We start from the raw sequence: 24,063 nt of genomic DNA on the forward strand, positions 1-24,063 counted from the left end.
AAGTGTTTGGACAATGCTCTCAGGCACATGATGTGATTCTTGGAGTGTCCTGTACAGGGCCAGGAGTTGGACTCGATGATCCTGATGAGTCCCTTCCAACTCAGCATATTCTATGATTCTATGACATAGGAACTCTGTGGGAGAAGAAATCTGGTACTCCAATGTAAATTAACCATATGGACCACTTTTCGTTTTTGCATCCTGTTTTGTTCACTACTTTTGTTCAGTCAACAACTAAAGAATTGCACTGTTTGTTTACTAAAAGGTATAGGGGGGTTAGCATCAGGAAAATTTGACATCTAGGAAACAAACAGTTTCAGTAAGTTACTGCATACTGTTAAGTTATTTCCATATAATTGAAAACTAGAAGGAGATGGACTAATTTCTGGTTTTATAGACATTTTCTCACAGCAGATAATATTGAGATTCAAAAACATAAGAATGAATTTTATGTTACTGTAGGGACATACTGTAATGTTTTCCCTCCTCCAAATAAGTTTGATTTTTCTCCTTGGTCATTTTTCATCTCAGTTGCATCAGAAGTGGTATGAACAAAGGGACTTAGTTTAAGCAGTCAAACTATCACAGCTTGGGAAGGTAGCTCTTGTAAACTGAAGGGTCTTAAATATAAAAATATTTCCTCTCAACGAGCAAAGATAAACACAAGCATGTGCAAAGACAAACAGAGGCATTTATAACAGCTCAGCTGATAGATGCTACGGTCAAAAGCTGTAGTCTTTTTATGGTTTTAAATATATATATATACATTAAATATAACAAGGAAGTCAGATGTAGTGATGCTAATTATATTCAGAGGAACTTGGTGATGTGAATGAACAGATTTCAATACTAAGTATTCTTGCTGTTAGTTTATTCTTGCTGTTACATTTAAGACAACCTTAACCTATGCATCTGCCTAGGCCAGCAGTAGGTGATGAAACCAGCTTCATCTTACTACTGCCCTAGATCTTGAGTTCTTGCATTGTCAGAAATAGGTTTTCTTTACCATTAAGGGTGATGATCTCAACTCATTCAAGTATCTTGCTTTTACACTCACTAGACCAAAAATAACACAAATTAAATTATGTACTTGAAAAGCATTTTTAGTACTATAGGTATTAAAATGTTTCAATTTTTTCACCTATTATAATTCTCCTTTTCCCAGCCTATATAACAAAGAAATCAGGTTGGCCTCAAAGGTGGAGGTTACAGAGAACAGTACAAAAAGCACGTAGGCATCTCAATATTTCCAGCACCATTTTCTGTGACATGTGAAGTCAAGTGTGCCTTCTGCTTTCCTACACAGTACAGGTTTGTTGGCATTTGGCTGAGGTGATCTGCAAAATTTAGTTGCAGTGTTGCCACATATGACTAATATAGTCATTGTGCCCACTAAACATTTAGAACTTCATCTCCTTATTGACTTTTTATTAGTTTCTTGCACATAGAAAGGATGAGTAAGAAAATTGAAGAACAACTGAGAACACATCTCCTTGCCAAGAAGATAATGCTACTCGAAGGAACAGCAGGGAGGTCTCAGCAGGATGGCATTATTGCAGCAATGAAGAGCCCCAAGTCCTCCCACTTACCCCTTCGGGACTGAAAAGAGGGCAAATCTATCCTATCAGAAATGTTGTCTGCCAGAACTACCAAGACCACCCTGCAGACTGCCATAGAAACAAACATTCCAGAAAGCAGCAGTAAATTAAATAGGGGAGGGAAAGCAAAGCAACATGTAATTTTCTTGTTTCCTACTGGTTTTCCCTCCTTTCTTCTGCCCTAACTTTTCACTTCTGAGATATGCTGGTTTTCCTTTTATTTTGATCTTTTGTGAAAAGTTATCCAGTAATAACACTTCACCATGCCTTAAAAAAAAATCAAAAAGAAAAAAAGCTGCCTTTACATACATTAAAGAAGCTGCTTCTGTGTCAGCTTACCTGATCTGCAGTAGAAGTGTTCCTTCTACTCGCAGGATTTTTTCCAGGGACAGATGCTTGCAAATGCAGCTGTGTTTTACTGCACGAATACCCAGTACACTTCGGTAAACAAAATGTAGATATCACTAACTACCACAACAAATTCAGTTCTTTATGAGCTATACCATTTATAAAAAGACATTCAGAGCTCCCATTTAATCTGGAATACTCTCAATATATTTAGTCATTTAAATTGCTGGAGTAATGCCCAGATGGAAAGTGGCAAGATATTTAAAGATTGATTCTATTTTCTAAACATGGCAAGAATATAGATTTATAGAATATGTATTTCCACTTAATCTAATACACTTCTTTGGCCTAATAGTTTTGGATTGATTAAATGTTTTTAAATAAAAAAATTAACAGTTGGCAGACACATTAAAAATCAAAGGTACTGTGAGCACAGAGACTTAATAGATGCATATATTGGTTTTATTAAGGATATAGTGGAGTTTCCAGAAGTAGAGATCCTCTACATTTATTATATTCCAAACATTTCATTGATAGCATTTGAATTTAAGTAACAGGTTTTCAATAAATTTCTTTTTTTTTTCTTTTTAAAAATGGGACATTGCATAAAAATGAAGAAAAATATGGGGAAATAAAATTAAACATCACATTCTCCAATGGAGAGGTCAGAACTTCACAGCTTGCTTTCATGTTCAGGGCATATAATTTCTATATTGTAGTGCAATGGAAAATTTTCAAATATCTGTATGATATTGAAGCAGTAACTCCAATTCTAGTCGAAACAAGAAGAATAAGATAAATATATTTCTGATATAACTAGCTGATTAAAAATGAGTTAATCAGCTATTCCTTTCATTTTTGGCCAAATTCAAGAAGATGCTAGGATTGTGTTTTGACAATTTAAACTGATTGAACAATAAGCTGATCACTGATCAGTAGAATTAATGATCTCAATGGAAAAATAAAATTTCATTATGCAGAGTCCAGAATGACATTCCGGGAAAGGTTCCAGTCATCTTGCTGGTTCCTCATGCTTTTTATACGAAAGGAAAACACACATTTGCAATGATTAATCAAAAACTAAACGGTTAATAAAACGGTCTGTTCAAAGTTCTTAATTAGAGTTAATTTAAAACTGTGCACTGTCTCTTTAGGAAACTTGTGCAACTGCTTGGTACTAGCACTGGTCAGTGTGAGTTCAACATGCTCCTCTGCAAATGCAGTTTTTAGCCAGCAATCTGCCATGAGTTAATGCTTCATCTTCCAGCATCATGTCCCTCCTGGTAACTGCAATGCCAAGATCAGAAAGATGGCAATTGCAGGAGACCATAAAAATCCATTCTGACATGAAGGAAACAAACCTCCAAAGGAAAGGAGAAACAGACCTTGTTGTGTAATGTTTATATAGTGAGAGAAGCATAAAGCAGAAACTCGATAAAATCATACACTCACACCTTTCTCAGACATATTTCTTCAGGGGTTAACTGTGGAGCATATTCAATCCTTTGAATATCAGACCCTAAGAAAAGCAAATTCCCATGAAATATCATTCTCCTTACAATACAAGCACATTCATTGTAAGGAGAACTGACTTCATAATCTGCACTTTGCTACATGCTATCTTTGTATTAAGCATCTTTAAAAACCTAGTTATGGATAACACTTTTTTTTTATAGGCACTAATAACTCTTTTAAGAGCTCTGAAGAGGCACATATGAATTCTCCCCAAACTGTAAACTAGTGGTTATTGCAAGAGTTCTGCCATTTTATTTTTAACTTTGGAAATGTTTAAAAAACTTGTAAGTACAGAATAAAACAGCAAGGTCTTTTGTTATGACTGTGTCCCCTTCATGAGGTTCATGGGTGGTTTTTTGTGAGAAATATAGGAAAGTGATTGTTCAACTACCTCGAACCAAAAATGATGCAACAAAATTTTATACATACAAAAGTGTGTATCAGAGCCTCACATTTTCATTAGCTTTATGCACTACTCAGTTTAGCAAGTCTGTACACAAATAAACAGTAATGCCCTTTTGAAAACATTAATCACTATGGAATGAGTCTAAGTTGTGAGAATCAACTCTTTCCAATTCCCATTTTAATGACCTGAAACATAACAAAAATTCCTGCAGAATACACTTTCATGTAAATTTTTGCCATTAACTATTACTGCTACCCTGAAGAGCGTATTAGAAGTCTCATTGAGATTAGATCACTCCGTGCTACAAATTTAAAAGAAAATTACATTCACCAGGGAGAGCCCCTAATTTTATTGCCATGATTTGTCTTTCAAAGTTAATGTTTGGCAAGAAGGGAACAAAGTACAAGGTGCCCCTTTTTGCGAGGTAACTTAATACAAATTCCTTTGTCTGAGATTATAATGGGTAAATAGGCTTTGGTGGAAAGCAAAAGAAAAAATATTAAAAATAGATTACTGCCTCATCTTTTTTTCTTTTCTTTTATTAGCATTTTTTAAAACAATGTTTTCATACTTAGTAAATATATACAACTACATCTTTTATTCTAATGTGGAGAATTATTTAGCTAAGAATAGAGTCCTATATTGGTTTCAAGGAAAAAAACTGAAATAAATAAAAACATTCACTTAACAAAACTTTTACACTTAGATGGAATATATCCACATTTTCCATCCAGTTCAGTGACTTGAAAAAATATGTATATACAATGTATGCAATATTTGTTCAGAAGGTAAAACTTCCATAACATAAAATGGAACATTTGCACAGTGAGCCAGAAGGTATAAGGCAACGCAAAACCTTGACTTATTAGAACTTAATAAGAAAACAGTGCTAATAGTTCACTGTAATTAAAGAAATACCAAAAGCAATAGTGATCAGTGTTCATTTGCTCTGAAAAAAAATCATCCAAAGACGCAAAGTGAATAAAGTTTTCATCCTGTAACTTTTCCTGGGTCTAGTAGTGAACTTACTTAGCATGTACACCAGAAGCATCATCATCAAATTGTAAAATATTTTAATAAATATTTCAAGTATATGAAGTGGGCTAAACATCGCTTGTTTTGAGTTCCCAAGAAAAATTCTCTGCTTGTACTTTTAAAAAAATAAAGATTTTTATATTGCATTAAAACCATTAAAGGTTCCATTTTTAAATGGATTTCTATGTTTGTCTTCAGAGCATAAAATCTCAGATATGTTAATGTCTTCAGTCATTAATACATGCAGTAAGAGACTATAAAGCCTCCTTTTTGAGTATTCAGGAAAGATTGCATAGCATATGGTCTAATTATTTACATGTTGACCATCTAGAATGGAAAGAAGAGGTCTGGCAAGGGACACGGTCCTCAGTCTCTCTCTTTGTAACCTCTCCCTCACTTCTTCCATCTCTTCTTCTCTCCCCGCCTCCACTTCCACCCCTTTTTTTCTTCTCTTAGTTGCTTTCAGACTCAAAATAGCAAAGTCATGTGAATTGCAGTTCTACAGGCACATAGGACAAATTTTTCCTAGAGCTGATATAAAGTTCTGTGAAGTCCTCTCATGTAAATCTGCTATTTCAACAGCAACCAAACTTTGCTCAAAGCATCTGTGAGAAAATTGAGGGGGAAAAAATCCTACAAAACCTACATGATGAAGTTTGACATGACATGAAGTAAAAAATGACACATCTGACAGGCCACGAAAATTCCATTACTGAACAAGTTAAGATCTGAACTGTATATTGGCAATCTTTTAAGAGAAGACGGTTAATAAAGAGCAGCTACTCAGATGAGGGAATGAAGTCAGGAGTATATTGTATTCCTAAGAGTGAATATCTACTTTTTTATTGTTGTTTTCGATCATTTCTATCTACTCCATTTATTTCATATTCTTTGTGGAAGAGTGACTAGGACCAGGCAGACTTCAGTAACTATCACTCCATGCACAAGCAAACGAAACAGATGTTTTTGCTTCAGTAGTCAAGTTAGGAAACAACTCTTGCCTCATGAGTCACTTTAGTTTCTAGTGAAGGCAGCTAAGGGCTTTACATTACCCTGCATGTAATCCTGCTGGCATCGCTTTCTACCTTTCAGGTTGTCTTTGCCTCGTCGCTTCACTGCTCAATAGAAAAGGTGCAAACAGCCACACAGGAAGTAAAGCTGAGAGACATCGGAAAAATTCTTTAGTCCAAAAGACCCCTATTCAATATTAATACAGGTTTTTTGTTAATTTTGAACAACTGGCAGGAAAAGTTTTCCATGGTCTTCGAGAGACCATGAGGTGTGACTAGATTTCAAAGTAATGCTCAACTTATTTGCACAGGAGAAGAAAAGGCAAACTACTCTCCTATTCACAAGCAGTCTGTATTTAAAAAAACAGTACTGACAATCTTCAGCAGGAATTTTTTGAGTTATCCAAGGTCTGAGAGTGTATGAAGTACCGTAGGCAGAGCAGAATTTTAACCAGCTCTCAAATAACTTGAGTTATTTTTTTCCTATATACTTTTTCAAATGTACTATTTGACAAGAAAAAACCCACACAATGATTGACAGTTTGGAATTATTCCTAAATTACTCATATCTCAACTCATAAATATGTGGTGTGAGGAAAAAAAAACAATATGAAAAAATGATAAATAAACAATTAATAATCTATAATATTTTTACCAGTATGTAATGCAGACTCAGCAGTACAATGCCTCCAAATTTATCTTTGTGACAGATAACTTGTCCTCTTGGTGTCTCTCATTTGCATTTTATAAAATCTGCAGCAAAATGTATATTCATAGCGTGGAATGATCGGGAAAGACTCATAACTGCCCTAGGTTAACTGAGGAGGCTGCCAACTTAGGGAGGGGATACTTCAGGGCTGCTCATTTTTGAAAGTGAACATTTGAAAGTAAAAGCTTTACAACACATGCTTTAAACTTGGGCTCAGAGATTGCTGCAGTATCAAGTTCTCACTGGTGCATTCCTGGCCTTAGTTACAAGATCTCTGCTCTCTGAAACTACTGTGTGATGGAATTAGTCAAATTACTGCCTTGAGCATTGATTAAAATAGTGGGTTTAGTATGGAAATGTTTCCCATCGACAACCGTGTTATTCCATTTACTTTTCTTTGAAATACAATAAGGCTTGGGGGTTTTTTATTCTCTTGATCATCCTTTTGAGCAATCACTCCTGCATTGAATTCATGCTGTTTAAATACTGCATTGAAAAGGGTTGAGTATAATTATCTTTCCGGTATTTATGGTATAACATTCTTCTTATTCCTAGATTTTGAAACAGGAAGAGAAGGAAGACATCCCCAGTGCCAGAATATTCTAAGATTTTATCATGAGAGTGAAGATTATTCATTCTGAAAATAGAGTTAAATCATCTGAACATTGCAGTAAATCAAATATTTATTTGCCTGCTCCAAATTCATAAATGGAAATTGTCTCTGAAAGTATAATTCATTCTATGAAGTTAAAACAATATGTTGACAAACTAAGTTTCAAGATCATACAAATAAACTAAAATATGAAAAGATATTGTAGAGGAGAAATAATATTTGTTTTAAAAGAAAGATCAGGATTCCCAGCTACAAACCGTTACAAGGGCAATGAATTATCATATAATTTGGTATTTACAGTTATCATGATTTTTTAGAAATATGAACAAAAACATTTCAGTTGTTTTTTAAATACTAAACTGCACGCCTCAACTGCCTAATGACTATTTTTTATACCACTATATTATGTAAGTTAGCTTAAGACAACCACTGGGGGAATCTGATTTGTGTAAAGGAATATCTAAGTGGGAATGAGCCACCACAATATGATTTGCAATCCACCTTCATTCTTCCAACATAAAACAGTAGGTATTGGCCAGGTAACTCTGCAGTCAGGTGCTCTTAGCTACTGCAGTGCTCCATGAGCACCAGGAAGAGGATTAAGTTACAGCAGACCTCTTGCTGACTTAGCTTATTCCAGAAAATGGATGAGCATCTCCATGGTGGAGTATAGGAGTTTTCAGAAATTCCCCACTTGTTTCTGTGTGTGTAACCTTGCCCAGCTTGGCTCAGGAGCTCCATGGGATTTACCACAGACATCTTGGTTACAGATGTCAGTAGGCTATAGCACTGCAGTGCAACAAAGCCTATCTGGCCAGTGAGATCACCTTGGGCATCACAACAGTGCTGATTAAAGCACCTCAGGATGTCAGTCTTTCTGATCCTAATACATATGTGTCACATTCTGATTTTGTCTCTGTTGGAGTAATTCAGAGTAACTTAACTGCGTCTGATTTTACAGTAATTCATCTCTCTGTTAATTCACTTCACCCAAACAAAATAAATCTTTAATTATATCATCACCTATTGACTGTTTTAAGACCCTTTACAGAGGTGCAAATTATTAGCCAGTTTAAAGGTATGGAAGAATCAGACCTATTAACTTCAGTGCAATTTGCTTTAATTCACACACCATTTCTAGAGAGGTGATTGCTTCAACCTATTGACACTGATGATAAATAGCCCAATGAAAAAAATGAAAAAAATTTCTACAACCAAAAGGATGAGTGTTCTGAAAAGGTTAAAGAAAATTTATTTTTGCTTCAGTAGCTCTAGTAACAAGGCAAAAAAAAGAAACAAATTGCAGAGAATTATAGGTATAACTTGATACAATAATCAGAAATCAAACATATATTTAGCAAATCATAATATACATGTGATTAAAGCAGTCATGTGTTGAAATTATTACCTTAAAGCTTGAAAAATGAGTGGCCAAGAATAGCTAAATGTTTATGCTTAGATTAAAAGGCATATGAAACACTTGTTTACTTGGATAATGCAGGGATCAGGACAGTTTAAAACCAAAGGTAGGTTGTATTTAACCAGCTCATTGTTTCTAAATTTGAAACTAAGCTACTAGAGCACAGCCTTTAAAGTAAATGTGTAAATTAAGTAACATAACACACACTCAGGTTATGGTGACTTAGCTCTTCATGACAAAACAATGTCATGTATTTTTTTCATTCTGTTTGACACAGTTTGTATATATTGAGGACACAGGGGTTTTTTGCTGCCATAAACTGCATGCAAGAGAATGAAAAATGCTGCTAAAATGCAAAAGAATTGTTTAGGGCAGTGTTTTTTCTTTTTTTTTTACTTAATGTTGCAAAGTACAAATATGATGGTAAAAAGAGGAATCTGTGCTGAATAAAATTCTTAACTGTTCGTATGTTCCTGAGGAAAATAATGTGAAGCAGATTAACCATCACTTCAGGATGGTTGCTGTTTAATTTATTATTCATAAAAGAGTTCAACTTTCGATGGTGAGATATTTCACAGCCAACTTCTAATTTAAAAACAAGTATTTCTTTCAGTATTTATTAATAAATACAGTACATAGCATCATTATGTATAAATGTGGCAGAATGTTACCCTTCTCCATTTCCTCAAAGACAAAGGGATTGATCATGTAATTTTCATGCAAATATACTCTGACAGTGATCAAAGGAGGTTTTACTCATCAAAACATATTTTTGGGTTGGGTCCTGATGAATTGATACATCTGAATGCTGGGATTTTACATTTACTCACTTATCTTCTGACTAAAGAATTTTTTTTTCTGCAGACCATGTATTTTTATGTGCTGCAAAATGAATGTTTATGCAGTACAATTATTTTTATCACATTATGATAAAGCACCTCAATCAAAGCTTTACCATTTTTAATCTCTTTGTACAATAGACTCAAGACAGCAGAGACTTTTTGTACCTGTAACTTGACTGATGCTAAATTCAGTAATACCATTGTATCAAAAATTCAGAATTCTTGGAAAGACAATAATTTCTCCTACACTAAAAATTTCAATAGGAAAGGTACCTTTAGAGCTCAAACTTTTCCAGGCAAAAATTCGCTTTATCAAGCAGCAATTCCTAAGCATTTTCTTGCAGCGTGCAGGCTTCTGATGATACTGTTGCAAATCTTCATTCTGTTCATGTGTTTTCTTCTCAGGGGCTAACACTTCCATCCTAAACAAAAACTTAACCTTTAGTTTTCCTGAAGGATATATACACAGCTTAAATCCATAGACTGTGGGTAAGGGAGATGGGGGGAGAAGGGAAGAGATGGACTGAGGATAAAGGGAAAAGCTTTAGGATTTCATTAACCATTATTCTTAGCTCATACAGTGTTAGTATTAATTAACTTAAATGCAATTATTGTATTAATATTATTTTGGTTTGCATTACTTATCTGGAACATTTATGTATTTATGTTTGTATGTATAAATATACAAATGGGGTAAAATCAGATTTTATCTACTATTTTTTAAAATTTTGTTTTTACTTAAATGATATAAATAACATCTTTAGATGGTAAGTAAATATTTACCTCTTACCTTAGTCAGTTGTCTAGGTAAAGAAAATAAGGTAATCCTCTATGCATGAATCTATTATCTTTCCTGTCTTAGGTTGACTTACATCAGTGTCATAGAGGAGAGCTGCATTCCTCTAGCTGTTATTGAAAGACAGCTGCTCTACCCAGAAAAGATGAATAGTTGGGATCCTGTGCTGCCTTAATGCCACTGTCACTCAAATGCAGAGAAGCAGCTGAGCCACTTGAAACCAGTTGTACACTTGGGGACCATTTCTCTACACTACCCTCTGATTCACAGAGGCAGACCAATAAATTTCTACATGACATTATTTTTCTTGATAGACTGACACTTTGAAGGAGCAGGGGACCATTAGCAACAACCAACACCGACTAGAACTTAACCAAAGACCTACACAGTTGCTACAAACCCAAGAAAAGGTACCTACCCAATTCTCCAAGACTTTGGTGCTACTCCAAGGTCACACAAGAGTCCTAAACAGCATTCCTGTTTGCTCTTCAGCGAGCTCCAGCCGGAGATGCCGAGGAGGTGACTGCTGCTGAGGACAGAACAACACTGCAAGCTGTGGCAGAGCCCTTTGACAACTAGCCATAGACTTCACAGGGGAGCTACTCTGATTACAAACAGTAACTGTGCCCAGACACAGTTGCAGGACGCTAAAGTGGCCCCTATTTCACTCCCCTCTTTTTCTCTCGCACCATGCTCTCACACGTGATCTGCATCTAACAACATTATACACAATTTCTAAAGACAAAAGGTAGTAAAGAATCAAAGGAAAACAAAAATTGGCAGCGGTCACAGTACACATCAGAGTTTAAGAAACAAAGCTGACTTTTCAATTATAAACTTGCTACCTCCTAAAGAAAGCAAGCTTAATGGAACACAGCACCTCACTTGTGTCACGAGTTCCTACTGATTATGCAAAATGATCATGGAACAAGTTTCCATTTCCTGAAATTTATTTTTTAAAAGATCCTAGAACTTAAAGGGTTTTTTAATCAGTCAGCTTCCCTTTGAACTGAATTAATCTTCATGCCAATTACATACATTTGCAAGTTTCATGCATGTGAAGTTCCCCACGTACATTGGAACTACGGCTTAACTATGTTGCTTTGTGCAAAATGTTACACAAACCCCCACACCTACCTATAACAACTGGAGACATCTCACGTCTATTCACACAGGCTAGTACACCAATTCCACCTCTGGAAACAGTCTATCAATCAGCAGTAAATTCTGGTCATAACAGCAGAGAAGCATTGGCCTTAACAACTGAATTTTAGTCCAACTAAGTAAAGAGGAGCCCTTTGGTTCAGATTCACATCTAGGGATGTATTTCAGGCCCGTCACTACTTAGAACTGAACAAGGCTTGAAGACGCACTCTTGGAACAGTTCTTGCTGGTATAAGGTCCTTTGAGTCCCATGGCGTGGCACAGTGCTGCAGTAATGGCTGTGTTCCCATTGCAAGCTGCTACTAAAGTAAGCTGGATTTCAATGTGATAGTAGAGTTTCTGAAACTTCTGAAACTTCATCAGAGAAACTTCTCAACTATTTCTACATCCCATCTTTGAATGAAACTAATGTACTCCAGAAATTAGAGTTCACCCCTCTGAAAACTGGCAGCTCACTTTTGATCAGAGTCTGTGCAAGGCATCCACAGAAAGTCACCCATCTTCTCCGGTGTAACACATCTACATTACTCCTGTCCAGTACAAAGAGAAAACCAACACTGTAACCACGAGCACTGGAATATGTTGGCATGTAGCGTAGTTCCAAAAACCTGAAACTTGAAAGCATTCTTAAAGTAATTTACGATCAAGATTTCTGGATATAAACCTTAGAGAAACTGCCTGCCCATGTAACAGTCAGCTACAAAATCCCTGATGCTCCAGCTCAAAGGCTATGTCTCATGACATGTTCTGTCACACTTCTCAGAGGGCCAATTCAGAGCTGCCTCATCTCAGACATTCATTAATCCACAGACACAGGAGCTGTTATAAGCATCTGGGAATGTATACTGCCTAGACATGAAGCAACTGTTCACATGCAATGGGAGGTTTCTGTATATGCCTCCACATTAGCATTTGAATAAAGTCTTCAGGAGGGACAAGAATACAGAGGGCCTTCGGCAGAGATGGGAAATGTGAAAGCATAAGTTTGCTAACACTACTCAGGAGGGCATGGAAAAGTAGAATCCTTGCTGAAATCTTTAGGGTTTATTTCTGGGCAGCTGAAAACCATGTCTTATTTGCCAACATGTGAGGAGGTTCACTTGAGATATAACTCTAGATGAAAAAATATTTTTAAAAAAATGGTTCGGAATATGTGAAGAGGTTGAGATCACACTGTATCTGTTTCCTTACTTCAAACCTTAATCAACCCCATAGCAGTTTTCTTCTATAATAGAAGCATACATCAATCAGTTGTTCTTTGTGCTGCTAATCATCATGTTACAATTTTGTAGAAAGTTTAAAATAAACTTAAGCTTATAGAAAAGTTCAAGGTATCACTGATTTTTTCCCAAGCAAATGATACTGTACCTCATATAATCATAATACTTAATTTATAAAAGGAATTAACATCATGATTCTGAAGCAATGCATTTGATTTACCTCTTTCTCATCTACAAGTCATGTTCTCTGAGTCTGAGAAAATTAAATGGATTGGTAGTGAATTCCACATTTACAAACCCAAGGACTGTAAAAAAATCATTACATGCCATATTGGAGAAAAACTGGTCATGTTGTAAATAACATGAGAAAAGCATCATGTGCGGAAAGGACTTCAATCCGGGCTGCACAGGATCTTTCCCTTTCCTTGATACCCGAATACATTGAATCATTTAACAAGTTAGGCCAAATGAAAAGGGAGTTAAAGAGCACTCTACTGAGCCAGATTATCCTCAGAATCTGGGGATAGGGAGATCTTACAACTGGAATTGAGTAGTAAAACAGGTAAGAAAGTAAATAAACAGACCTATGCACTAGTGAGAATATCAGCAACAAGACAAATGAGAAGAAATGACCTGCAAAAAACCTGAAATACCTCTGGTCTGAGCCCTCACATGTTACTGCAGAAGTAACCAGGAACTTGCACTCTTCCTAAGCAAAGGCAAGTCCGGAACAGTTCACAGAGACAGGGACTGCCTAAAAAAAGGTTTTCATTATTTTGTGTTATTGGATTTTATCTGTAATCTGTTACATCCAAAGATAAAGCTGCTTTTCTGCATAAAATTTGTTATTTCCTATTGATGGTTAAATAACTGTTTTTATGAGTGATCTAAATCTTACAAGCTAAAAAATCCAGAGAGTCACAAGCTGATGAATCATATAAGGGCTATGTGATGCCACACAACTACAGACATTTTGAGCAATAATTATTTGGACTACCCAGTCTTTTAACTGGGTGTACATGAGCATGGGTATAAAAACAGCATATATGCAAGTTTTCCCTTAAAACTGCTGAATCAGATTTGATCTTTGCGAAAATGAAACTGAACTTTAGACAGAATTATGGAAAACTATCTAATTCTTCCCTTGATAATGAAATAACAGTTGGGAAGACTAGAGGCATCATTATAGAGTGAGAAATAGCTCAGGGATATCCCAGGTGAAACAGTCAAAACTGCATATGGAATTCTGGGGGTAATTTTCACAGAACTGACTAGTTGGATTAGCTGACTACTCCAGCACAACTATTCCAAGAACGTTCACTGATGACTATGTGTTTTCATAAAAGTCTTGAAGAAAGAAATTGTTTAATGTCAGAGATGAAGGTGGGTTAAACTAGTGATGTCTGCTGAAAACTTTGGGCCACTAGAGATTGCAGCTCTAAGTTGTGAAATGAAAACTGAAAAACAGGGCAAGCTTAGAGAGCCCAGTTCTGGATGAACGTGTGGGTGACTGCTGACACATTAAGGGATATTACAATGAGATGCTTCAGAGACAAAGCAGGGTTTAGTTTGGTTTTGTTTTGTTTTTCTCAGCAGAAGCAATTTTCAATAGTATTTTATGATACCCAATTTTGGTAGATGAAGGAAAGGATTTGTGATTGGAAAGGAAAATTCCATTATCTTTCTGTAGGATGAAAAATGGAACAGAAAAAGATGGGAAGCAAAAATATATCAGTCATTGTATAGTGCTCTCTAAGGCTTTGCTGTTGCATAAACTTGAGCTCTATTAACATATTTCTATCCTTTTCAACATTTGCTTGTCTAATTATAGGCCAAAAAAAATGACAATTGGACAAATACCAGATAACAAAAGCTTCTTGTATGCTTCAGTGTTGACTAAAATTTGGGTTCTACTTTTGCCAAGAGAAAGCAGGCAAATCTTAGTTTTACTTGGACACAGTGAAGAGGTTAGCAGGCCAGTCTCTCTGGAAAGTCTGTGGGAAATATTTGATGATACTCCATAAGTACAGGGAGAACTGGTATCTTGATTTTTTTTTTCACCTCGTAGAGATCATCCTTCTTTATGTATAAAATGTCTTTAGGTCTTGCCTGTTCATACGTGGTGAATCTATACTATAAATGAGGAGCAAAGAAAAGAAATAGGAGTAGTGGGGCAGCACCGCCCCAGAATTCTTTTGGTTTATTTAGCCCTGGACCTCTTGCTGGCACAGCACAGGTTAATAATTGATTTCAGGTTGTATTCAGGTTGCCTGGATTAGATGGAAAACAAATGTGTTCTCGTATGTTATGTCACAGTGCTTGTGGGCAATGCAGGTGACAGGAACACATTCTGATACCTTCAACAATTATTTGACCACAGCAAGAACTAAGGGCAACATAACTTACAGCAAGTATTTTTGGGTAGGAATTTCAGAGAGCTCCTTCATTGTGCCAGAGGAATTTCATGTCATAATTAGCCCTCTTGGGGCTATAGATATATCAGGATGAGCTCTTACTGGATGATTAAGTAGCCAAACGAAACTGAGAGAAAGGGTTTACATCCTGTCAGATTATAATGATAAGAGAGATGGCAGTGACTCCAATATGGGTAGAAAGAATTTTAATGTTAATCCACTGTTAACGGCAATTAAAACATTCCTGCTTGCTATTAGCATTTGTCTGGGATGCATATATCTACTCCCATTGGTTAAAGTGACAGGGGTTTTTAGATGTTCAGTGGTAATAAATATTTCTCAGCAAAGAGAAATGTAGTCTATTTACTGGTGAAAAATTACAGTTTTATGGCTGCCAAGAAGCTTTCTTGTCAATATGTCAAAGGCTTGATTCTTACAGGACTTATTACAGGTACAGAGTACCTGTTTCATTCTCCAAAATCTCAGGAGGAAATCTGACTAATAAGAGAGAGTAAAAAGGATATGCAAGCCCTAAGAACTTTTCAGTTATTTCCAAAAGTTTCTTTTCTCGTAACTATCAGAACTCCATTTTAGATGATGATCGCTACTTTGGAAAGTGCTACATTTTGCTTTTGGTCAGGCTCCTAATTAGCCCAATATTTGTCAAAATATCCCTAGAAACTATCTGGAATTTCCTTTCCCTGTGGATCTTTAGCATTTATATATTATTTATAACTAAAGAAACATGAAACAAACTGTCCATCTTTATTTTGTGGCATGGAGTTTCCAAAAAGCAACAAAAATAAATTTTTCCAGGAGACATAAACAATTGGTTTTTTCCATAGGTATAGATCACCAAGTACAGACAGACAAATGGTGTTCAATTCTCACATATCCATTTAATTAATTTTTTATGATGCCACAGAATTAAGAACATATCCAGTAATCCTCATAGGGACAGTGACTTATTTATGAACATCTAAGTAGTTTTGGAAGCAGTGAAAAACACAAGTAGCACAGCACTGGTAACAAGAAAAGGATCACTACCTCCTGCTCCTATCCAAAAAGAAGCAGCTTATCAGAGAGTGAGCTGCAGATGGGGCAATGCCAATAAATTAAGCTAATTGAACAATGGCAAAACATTTCCATGATCCCTTTCTTTGCCTTGTTGTTTTTATTGCTTGTATCTGAAATTATTATTTCTAAGGTACAGTCTCCTTCATCTGAGGTACTTTCAGACATAAACAACTTAGAATTAAAAAATGTTTTAATAAATCATCTACAAAATGAGTTCATAACTGCTAAAAAGCAATCATCATTGCTGTCTTTTACTCACTGAAGAACAGGAAAAAAATTGGAATGATTTCATAGGCTATAATGTCATGTTGATATATAAAGTCCTTTAAATGGTAAAAGAAGAGAAAGGAGAAGGGGTGCAGCTGAGCAACTAATTGAATAGCTGAAATGAGAAGCTTCTAAAAATTTATTTGACCATGAGAAGTGCTTTATCCATAACACAGTCACTGAAGAAGGAGCTTGAGGAGACAGAAGAATGTTACTTCTTGGGACAGGAAGCAAAACAGATCTCATATTTAATTTTGGTTTCAAATAAAATGGATTATAAACCAGTAGATGAGAAGTTTTGTGATTCCATGTTTCAGTAGAACATAACTCATATATTTCCTAAAAAAGGACATAGAAGCCTCATTTACCAGGCATGTATATATTTCTTGGAGACAGTACACATGAATCAGTATGAACATATTTGTCACTTGGATCTCTGATGAAGTATCAGCTGAACTTTTAAGTGATCTTCCAAATTTTGGAGAAAACAATGCAGATTGGATACAAACTTGCATTTTTAGGCTGTCACACAAATAAAATCATGTTGAAAATTGTCATCTCACTAACTTCATGCTTGTTGCATTATGCTCAGCAAAATAATGATAAACATCTCTAGGACAATGGACTAGGAGATAAAAGCAAAAATGTTTTCAGAGAGAATTTAAAGCTGTGGTTATTTGGATATACATGGAAAGAGAACAAAGCTATGAAGTAGATGAAATAAAAGTAGCAGAAATTTCTGACTTTTAAAACAGGCTTTCATATGTTGTTATAAAATTACTTGCAAACAATTATAAAACTGTTTGCAAACAATTTATATTTTCTGAGATACAGTGTCAAAAATTGAACAGAGGTTAAGAGAATATAAATTCAGAATATAATCAACTGCACTATACTAAAGGCACATTGTGGTAAGACGAAAGGAACTCAGGAGGAAGAAACAATACTAGCAAGCACAAAGATCATTTATTATTTAAAAAGGTAATAGGAGGAACTTTTTTATTCAATTTTTGAGTGACTACATTTTATATATGGTATTTAATCATATTAGAATTTAGTAAGTTCAATTAATAAGTGACATGTTTTTGCTGCCTCATACAAATAAATTTACCTGAACTATTGGATCTGTTAACAAATGGCAAGTCAAAATTGTCTCCTCAGAAACATGTAGCAGTTTTCTTTATTTCTAGGGCTGTCCAGCTATGTTTAGTCTTCACAACACTAGACAACATTCACAGCAGTCAAAAATAGTTGCATGTGTCATGGACATTAAGAAAAGGGTTCAAGTTGGTTATAAATATCTAGAGGCCAAGCTGATCGATACTTGCAATTTAAGTTCAAGCTGAATCAGCATCAGGCAGGCTGAATGCCCACACCACTAATCACATGGGCCACCCATACAATTAAAAATGCTTACTTTATAAGGATTTACTGTTTGTTGTGAATGTGCCTGACAGCAATGGGAACAGAAATAATCTGTTCTGTCACAGAACAGAGAAAGCACAAGTGCTGTATGAAAGCAATACCTTTAGTCTTCCACTGGAACAACTACATCTAATGTTTTTTACATCTAAATTCTTAGTCTAATTGGAGAGACTAATGGGTCAGTTAATTAGCAAAACTTCTAGTTGTGGTGTCTGTTGTGGCTGCAGTTTCTCACAGAAAATGAACAGAAAACACACAAAATATGTTACCGAACAATTAGAACTACAGTTTTACCATTAAAAGAGACAGCTTTCTTCAGTAATTAGCACACAGAATATCAGCACCTAAAGAAAACCCTTTTAATAGCCATGTTCTAACTACTGATTTTCTACAATGATCCTTATGCAGGACTAAAAGCAAGGATAAAAGAGTGCCATAGGAGTCAGGAGCTTCTCATCAATTTATTAATCCCCATCTCAGATTCAAACACACATTAGAATATTTTTTTTTAAACTTCAGTACAAAAAACCTGTCTTATACACTTATGTAAGTGTACACTTACGCACTTATATAAGTGAACTTCCACACTTGCATAAGACTGTGTTTTCATATTTCTAGCCACCTAAAATTCCCTCGAAGGCACAGTATAACCAAATTGTACAGCATAGACTTTCTACAGTTGCCAACACTTTTCAGAATTCCCTTAACTGGAATACCTGGGAGCCTTTTCTTACTCAAAATAATCTTGAAATATTAAAACAGAACTTTTCATTACAGAAAGAACTTTATCAGCGTGGGCCTTAATCTAGAGATATATTTACACAAGACCACGTCAGGGAAAAGCTGATTATTGTATTACTTGTGGGGGGAAAACCAGGTTTTTTAAGTGGTTTAGCAGGCCAGCACTATTTAGAATTGAAAGACTGATGTTCGTGAATATTCGAGACATGGTGTTATCTTTGATTATATACTGTCAACATACGTTAAATGCCTGTCCGGGTGGAGCAGTGACAGTGTGTTTACAGTGGTACTGAGGAAACAGTGATACAGGTTACTCGGAAACTACAGAAACAGATTCATCAATGACATGCCTTAGTCTAACACTTCACAATGACAGCAAGCATTCTGCAAGCTTCCACCACCACCTTTCAGAAAACCAAAAGTTGTCACTTCCCAGTCAACTAGTAAGCTCTCAGGAATCTGTGTTGTTACTGTACAATAGCTGGGCAGGAAAGAAACAGGGAAGCTGTAATTTAGTAGTCTCACACTTTTGCATTGCAGCAGATTTTACGTCATTTGGAAGATGTATTTGCAAGACAAAGAGAAGTCTCATTTTTATCTATATTTATTAAATAAGAGAAAAGTCGGTTACTTCTCATTGTTAATGAACAAGTATAATTATTTTTAATTTTCCTCTTTGGGCAAATACACACATAAAACATAATTATCTTTCAAAAAGTGAGACTGGAGTTAGGCTATGCTAATAAAGGATAAAAAATGTAAAATTTAATGTATTTCTATAGCGCTTATGAAGACAGCATTGCTGGAGACTGTTCATCTTCAACTAATTATATTAAACTTTAGACTCAGTAACTGCACATTTTGACAGCTAAACATCACTTAGTTTTTTATGAACCCAAGGAGCCTGAAAAGATACCAGCAAGTTATAGCTGTTATCTATGTTAGACGTGGGTACTTTATGTGTCTTCTCAATCAAGTGACATAAAGATGTCTGAGACAGGACCTTAGCTACATGCTCTGCTGTCACTACTGTAATCCACAGAGGATTGGAACTTAATGATCTTTAGGGTCCCTTCCAACCCAGGCAATTCTATTATTCTGTGATATCCACCAGCTTTCATATCTATCTTTCAGTTATGTCTCTGTTCATTAAGTTTTACTGTGTCATAGGTAAGATGCAATTAAACACGAATGGTAGGGGTTACTCATTAGTGAGAATATGTCTATGAATGGAGAAGGGATTGGCTCTTGGTCCAACTTGTCAATGATTTTATCAGCAATTTAAAGGATGCTAATTATTTGCTTAGATGGACAAATGCAAAGATTTATGTAATAAATAATCAAGAGGACATTTTACTGTTATGGGATAAACTCAAAATTTTTTTTTTCAGTTCAGCAAAATGCAAACCCACACTTCTAGGCATAAAGAATAGAGACTTTATCATTGTTCAAAACAAAAAACCCCTAAGGCCATACCCAACAAGCATTCTGGTTTAGAGTGCAAACTTCCAAAGAGATGAGAAAACAGAGGAGTAACTTCAAAGGATGACTGCAAAGTAAAGGAAGTAAAGGGATTACTACATCTCTCTGTGAAGATACTCATCAGTGGAAAAGAGATCTGAACAAGGAAAACTTTTGAGAATGATGGGCATGGAGCAATTATGATTGAAAAGTTGAAAACTGAAGCTGGAAAATAAGATAAAAAATTAAAGTAATTAAATATGAGTGGTGATCCCTTTATTGGTTTGTTTTGCTAAAAATAATAATCACATTTGAAATACAAACCATGATCCAATTCCTGTAAAAAAAAGATTCTGCCTGAAGCAGGTCAGCTTAGAAGATTACTGTGATCATCTCTGGATTTTAAAAAATGCTATTTTTTGCAGATTGAAGGAAAGAGGACTATGTTGTTCTCCCCTCATTTCACAGATTGTTTTCAAGGCTACCTTCGTCGTCATTTAAAGCCAAAAATATAACTGTAAAAACATGAATATAGAACATGGTTCTGTAGCAATTCTGTCAGATTTTCTTGCAAATTCCAGAGTTTCTGACAATGCTTCTAACACCACCTAAATTCTAGCAAGTGAATTCAAGATTAAGCATTTTTTTAAGGATGAAGTCACTTGTCTGCATTTGCTTATGGTGTACTTCAGCACAGAAGAGTGTCAAAGCTCCACACAAATCTGTATGTAATCAGATGATTATAATTTAGCACTATGTTAAATGTCCAAGTGATTAAACCACATGAATAATTGAAGGGATTCCTAATGGAATAATTACAATAATGTTCTTTAGTATATCCCTATTTTCATAGCTTTAGGCAATACGAAGTGGTTCGAATTAATAAATCATCTCACAGATCAGATGACTTTCCAGGACCTACAGTTCAGTACTTGAAACAATTGGTCAGGAAGGCAGTCATAAACACTGCAAATAATAATGAGATTTTTGACCTTCCGCTGTCATGCAAACTGATGTGTGCCTGACATAGGCAGATTTTGCTGCTAAACTCAAAAGCTTTCAGTTTTGTCATTGTCCCCATCTTGTAATTGGATGTGTTAACTCAAAAAGATACTAAAATAGAAAACTAAAACCAGGGAACAGAGTTAGAAAGAAATTAATATTCTTTTTCAAAAAATATACATATATCTAGTTCCTGTAAAAGAAAAATTATTAAATATTTTATATCAAATGAGGATGCATGTCATATGCTGACAATTAATGTATAGAGATCTATAACACAGGTTATTCTCCAGTACCTAACTTTTCAGACTGTAAAATCAAGTCCAATTAATGAGAAATAGGCATTCATACCACTTATTTGACCTTTTTCTTCCAAGCTTCGCTTCTCATATGCTGATTTTCTTTCTTTCTTTTTTATTATGATTTCTATTCATTTTTCATTCATTTATGGCAGTACTGAGTAACTGGGGTCCACCAGCTGAAATATTGTGATTTTCACAGTTTGGTATAGCCACTTCTGCCATATTCCGTATAATGGTCAAGCAAAATAATGCTAATTTCTCTTTTGCAGTGACGACTGAGCAAGTTTTAACTGTAGAACTGAGCAAGCTATACAGAGGTGGTTAAGTACCATTATTATCCTATATCACAGATCAGAAAACCAAGAGATTAAATTAAGTGACTAGCTTAGAAATATTGGCAGACTAGAGGCACAAGAGCAATTGAAGAAAAATGTTATGGATGTCCATTGGTAGTAATAAAAAAGACCCAAACATTCAGGATAACATGCAGGTCCTACAAGGAATGCCCCACGCTCCTGACAGGAAGCACTGCAGCAGTACTTGGTGTGCATGTTCATGGAAGGTGTGCCCAGTAGTGATGCCACACACCAATACCAAAAGACTGTGTTGATACTGCTACATACTGCAGTACAGTGAAGTGATATATCAACACCTGCATATATTAAATTGTAAAAATTATTTCAATAGACTTAAAGAAACTCCTGACTGCGATTATGTAATGAGGGAGGGAGATTGAAATAAGTACAGGAGGAAGGAGACAGAAGGAAGGCGAAAGGAGAAGAAATGTTGCTGCAATTAGGATTTCCCATACCATACCTTTCTTTTTGCATTTGAAATTCAATTTCTGATGAAAAAATCAATGCTGAGAATGAAAGCTACAGATTCAGGATGTGGCATTATCAAATTCCTTTTTTAATTTACCCATATTAAAACACTGATAAAAGGGAATGCTACCGGTCCATGTAATTAATACAGCAGTTGTCCCACAGCTCCCTAAACTCTTTTCTGTTATCACTGTTCATCTAAGAAGAGAAAAGGGTTCAGCCCATATTTTGAGAAATTAACACTTTGCAGAAGGATGAAAGGGTAACTTAGCATCCAGATACTTCTCCCAGACCTAATACTGTATCATGTTAGCATTGCTAAGGATCCTATGAAGTTGTGATTACCTAGGATAGTTAAGTACCATGGCATTTACCATACCAACTGGATCATTATCACAAACCAAATTCTATTTTAGGTAACTGCATTTTGCATTCCTACATTCCTTTGACAATTCATTGAAACTATATTGTAGCACTGCAAAAGGTTCTTTTCAAATAGCCATCACAAATCCAAGGGGGCAAGTTGTTATTTAATATCTCTATGAAGATTCTAGAAAGCAAGATTTCTTGATGTATGAACTTTTTGCATAAGGATGAAAAAACATGGTATCTCAGTCCATCTTCATGAAACAGTACATTAATTTTCACCTTCCCACAGTAATACATACAACTTTCTACTTATTTTAAATGGCCAAATTAATCTAAAAAGGAACATTTGCATTACTGAACAATCTCCAACTTTGCTAAATGCCTGTCAAAATACTTCATGTTCTCATTTCCATTTTAAGTGATACATTAAAATGTGAGTATACACAGGTTTTTACACTATGACAAATTACTTCTTTCCAGATACTAATTTTGCAGAAAAACAGAACTTATTGTATTAACAACTCTGTATTAAAAGATTCTGTCAGAAGATTTTCAGAGAGTGTTTCCATGTAAAAACTATTTAGCTGAAAACATCACTACTTATCACAAGTCATCTGCAGGCATTTATAAATTGCAGTTTTTCATAGTGGTAGCAAATTAAGTTTTTGTGTTGGAAAAATATACCCACCTGAATAAGATAAAAAAAATTAAACTTGCTGTGTTAGAGAGAAGTGAAGACTGGAGAAGCCATCTGACTTCTAGTATCCAACTTCCCTCATTACATTGAGTGGGTAAATTCCCTCAATTTAATCTATAGTCCTGTAGAGAGATGCTGAAACAGAGGGCGATCCAGAATTCCTGCATGTTCTGCCCTAAACTGTCCTCTTCTGGCTACATTTTCAACCTGATTAAGTGCCTAGAGTTAGGCAGTGTGAACGTATTTCGTTATGTCCATTCAATCTCTATCAAGTCCTAGCACTCATAGGCACTGTGGGATCATGAAATGCAAAACAGCCATAAAATTGAAAGTTATATTTCTAGCAGTGCAATAGAAGCCATTAAAAAGCCATTACCTACCAATAGTTGATGTATACCAGCTACTTATAATGCCCTATCGTAAGTAAGGGTGTTTGTGAGTGGAGGGCAGGCAGGATGGGGGAACTCAAACAATAACACCTCAGGGTGGTAAGCACTGACAGTACTAATTCTTTACAGCAACAGCAATAGGGTAACCAAATAATAAAATCTATAAACTACCAAAAAGACAAGGAGAAAGTTCTACACTATTTCACAACTGGTCTGAAGCAGACTGCATATCCATTTCACAGAACACACATTCAAAAAGCTCCTGCCTAGAGGCTGTCATCCCTTACTGCATTACGGAAGTACCTAATGGCTCCAGTATATTAGGTACTATACAAACACATATTAAGAAATATTTCCTTTTCCTCTAAAGAACAATAAAAATAGACAAAATGAAGGCCAGGCATAAGGATTCATCCACT

General features: G+C 35.5%; 1 protein-coding gene across 4 annotated transcripts in view; it reads right to left on the reverse strand.

Annotated features, from left to right (window-relative positions):
* The window catches only part of KCNIP4 (potassium voltage-gated channel interacting protein 4), a 400,704-nt gene that overhangs the window by 351,633 nt on the left and 25,008 nt on the right, over positions 1-24,063 (reverse strand). Inside the window, exons 1-2 of one of the 4 annotated variants that reach the window (XM_032684976.1) lie at positions 10,711-10,853; positions 9,770-9,918 (exon numbers count right to left, since the gene is read on the reverse strand). The exons of 2 other annotated variants lie outside the window; for them this stretch is intronic. In XM_032684976.1, the coding sequence (XP_032540867.1) occupies positions 9,770-9,917 (148 nt within the window). In that variant the 5' untranslated portion in view covers position 9,918; positions 10,711-10,853. Of the gene's footprint in view, positions 1-9,769; positions 9,919-10,286; positions 10,419-10,710; positions 10,854-24,063 lie in introns of those variants that run through there. One more of the 4 variants, XM_032684977.1, reaches the window with a different exon arrangement.

The sequence above is a fragment of the Chiroxiphia lanceolata genome, chromosome 4 (genome assembly GCF_009829145.1).
Source record: "Chiroxiphia lanceolata isolate bChiLan1 chromosome 4, bChiLan1.pri, whole genome shotgun sequence".
Classification (NCBI taxonomy): Eukaryota; Metazoa; Chordata; class Aves; order Passeriformes; family Pipridae; genus Chiroxiphia; species Chiroxiphia lanceolata.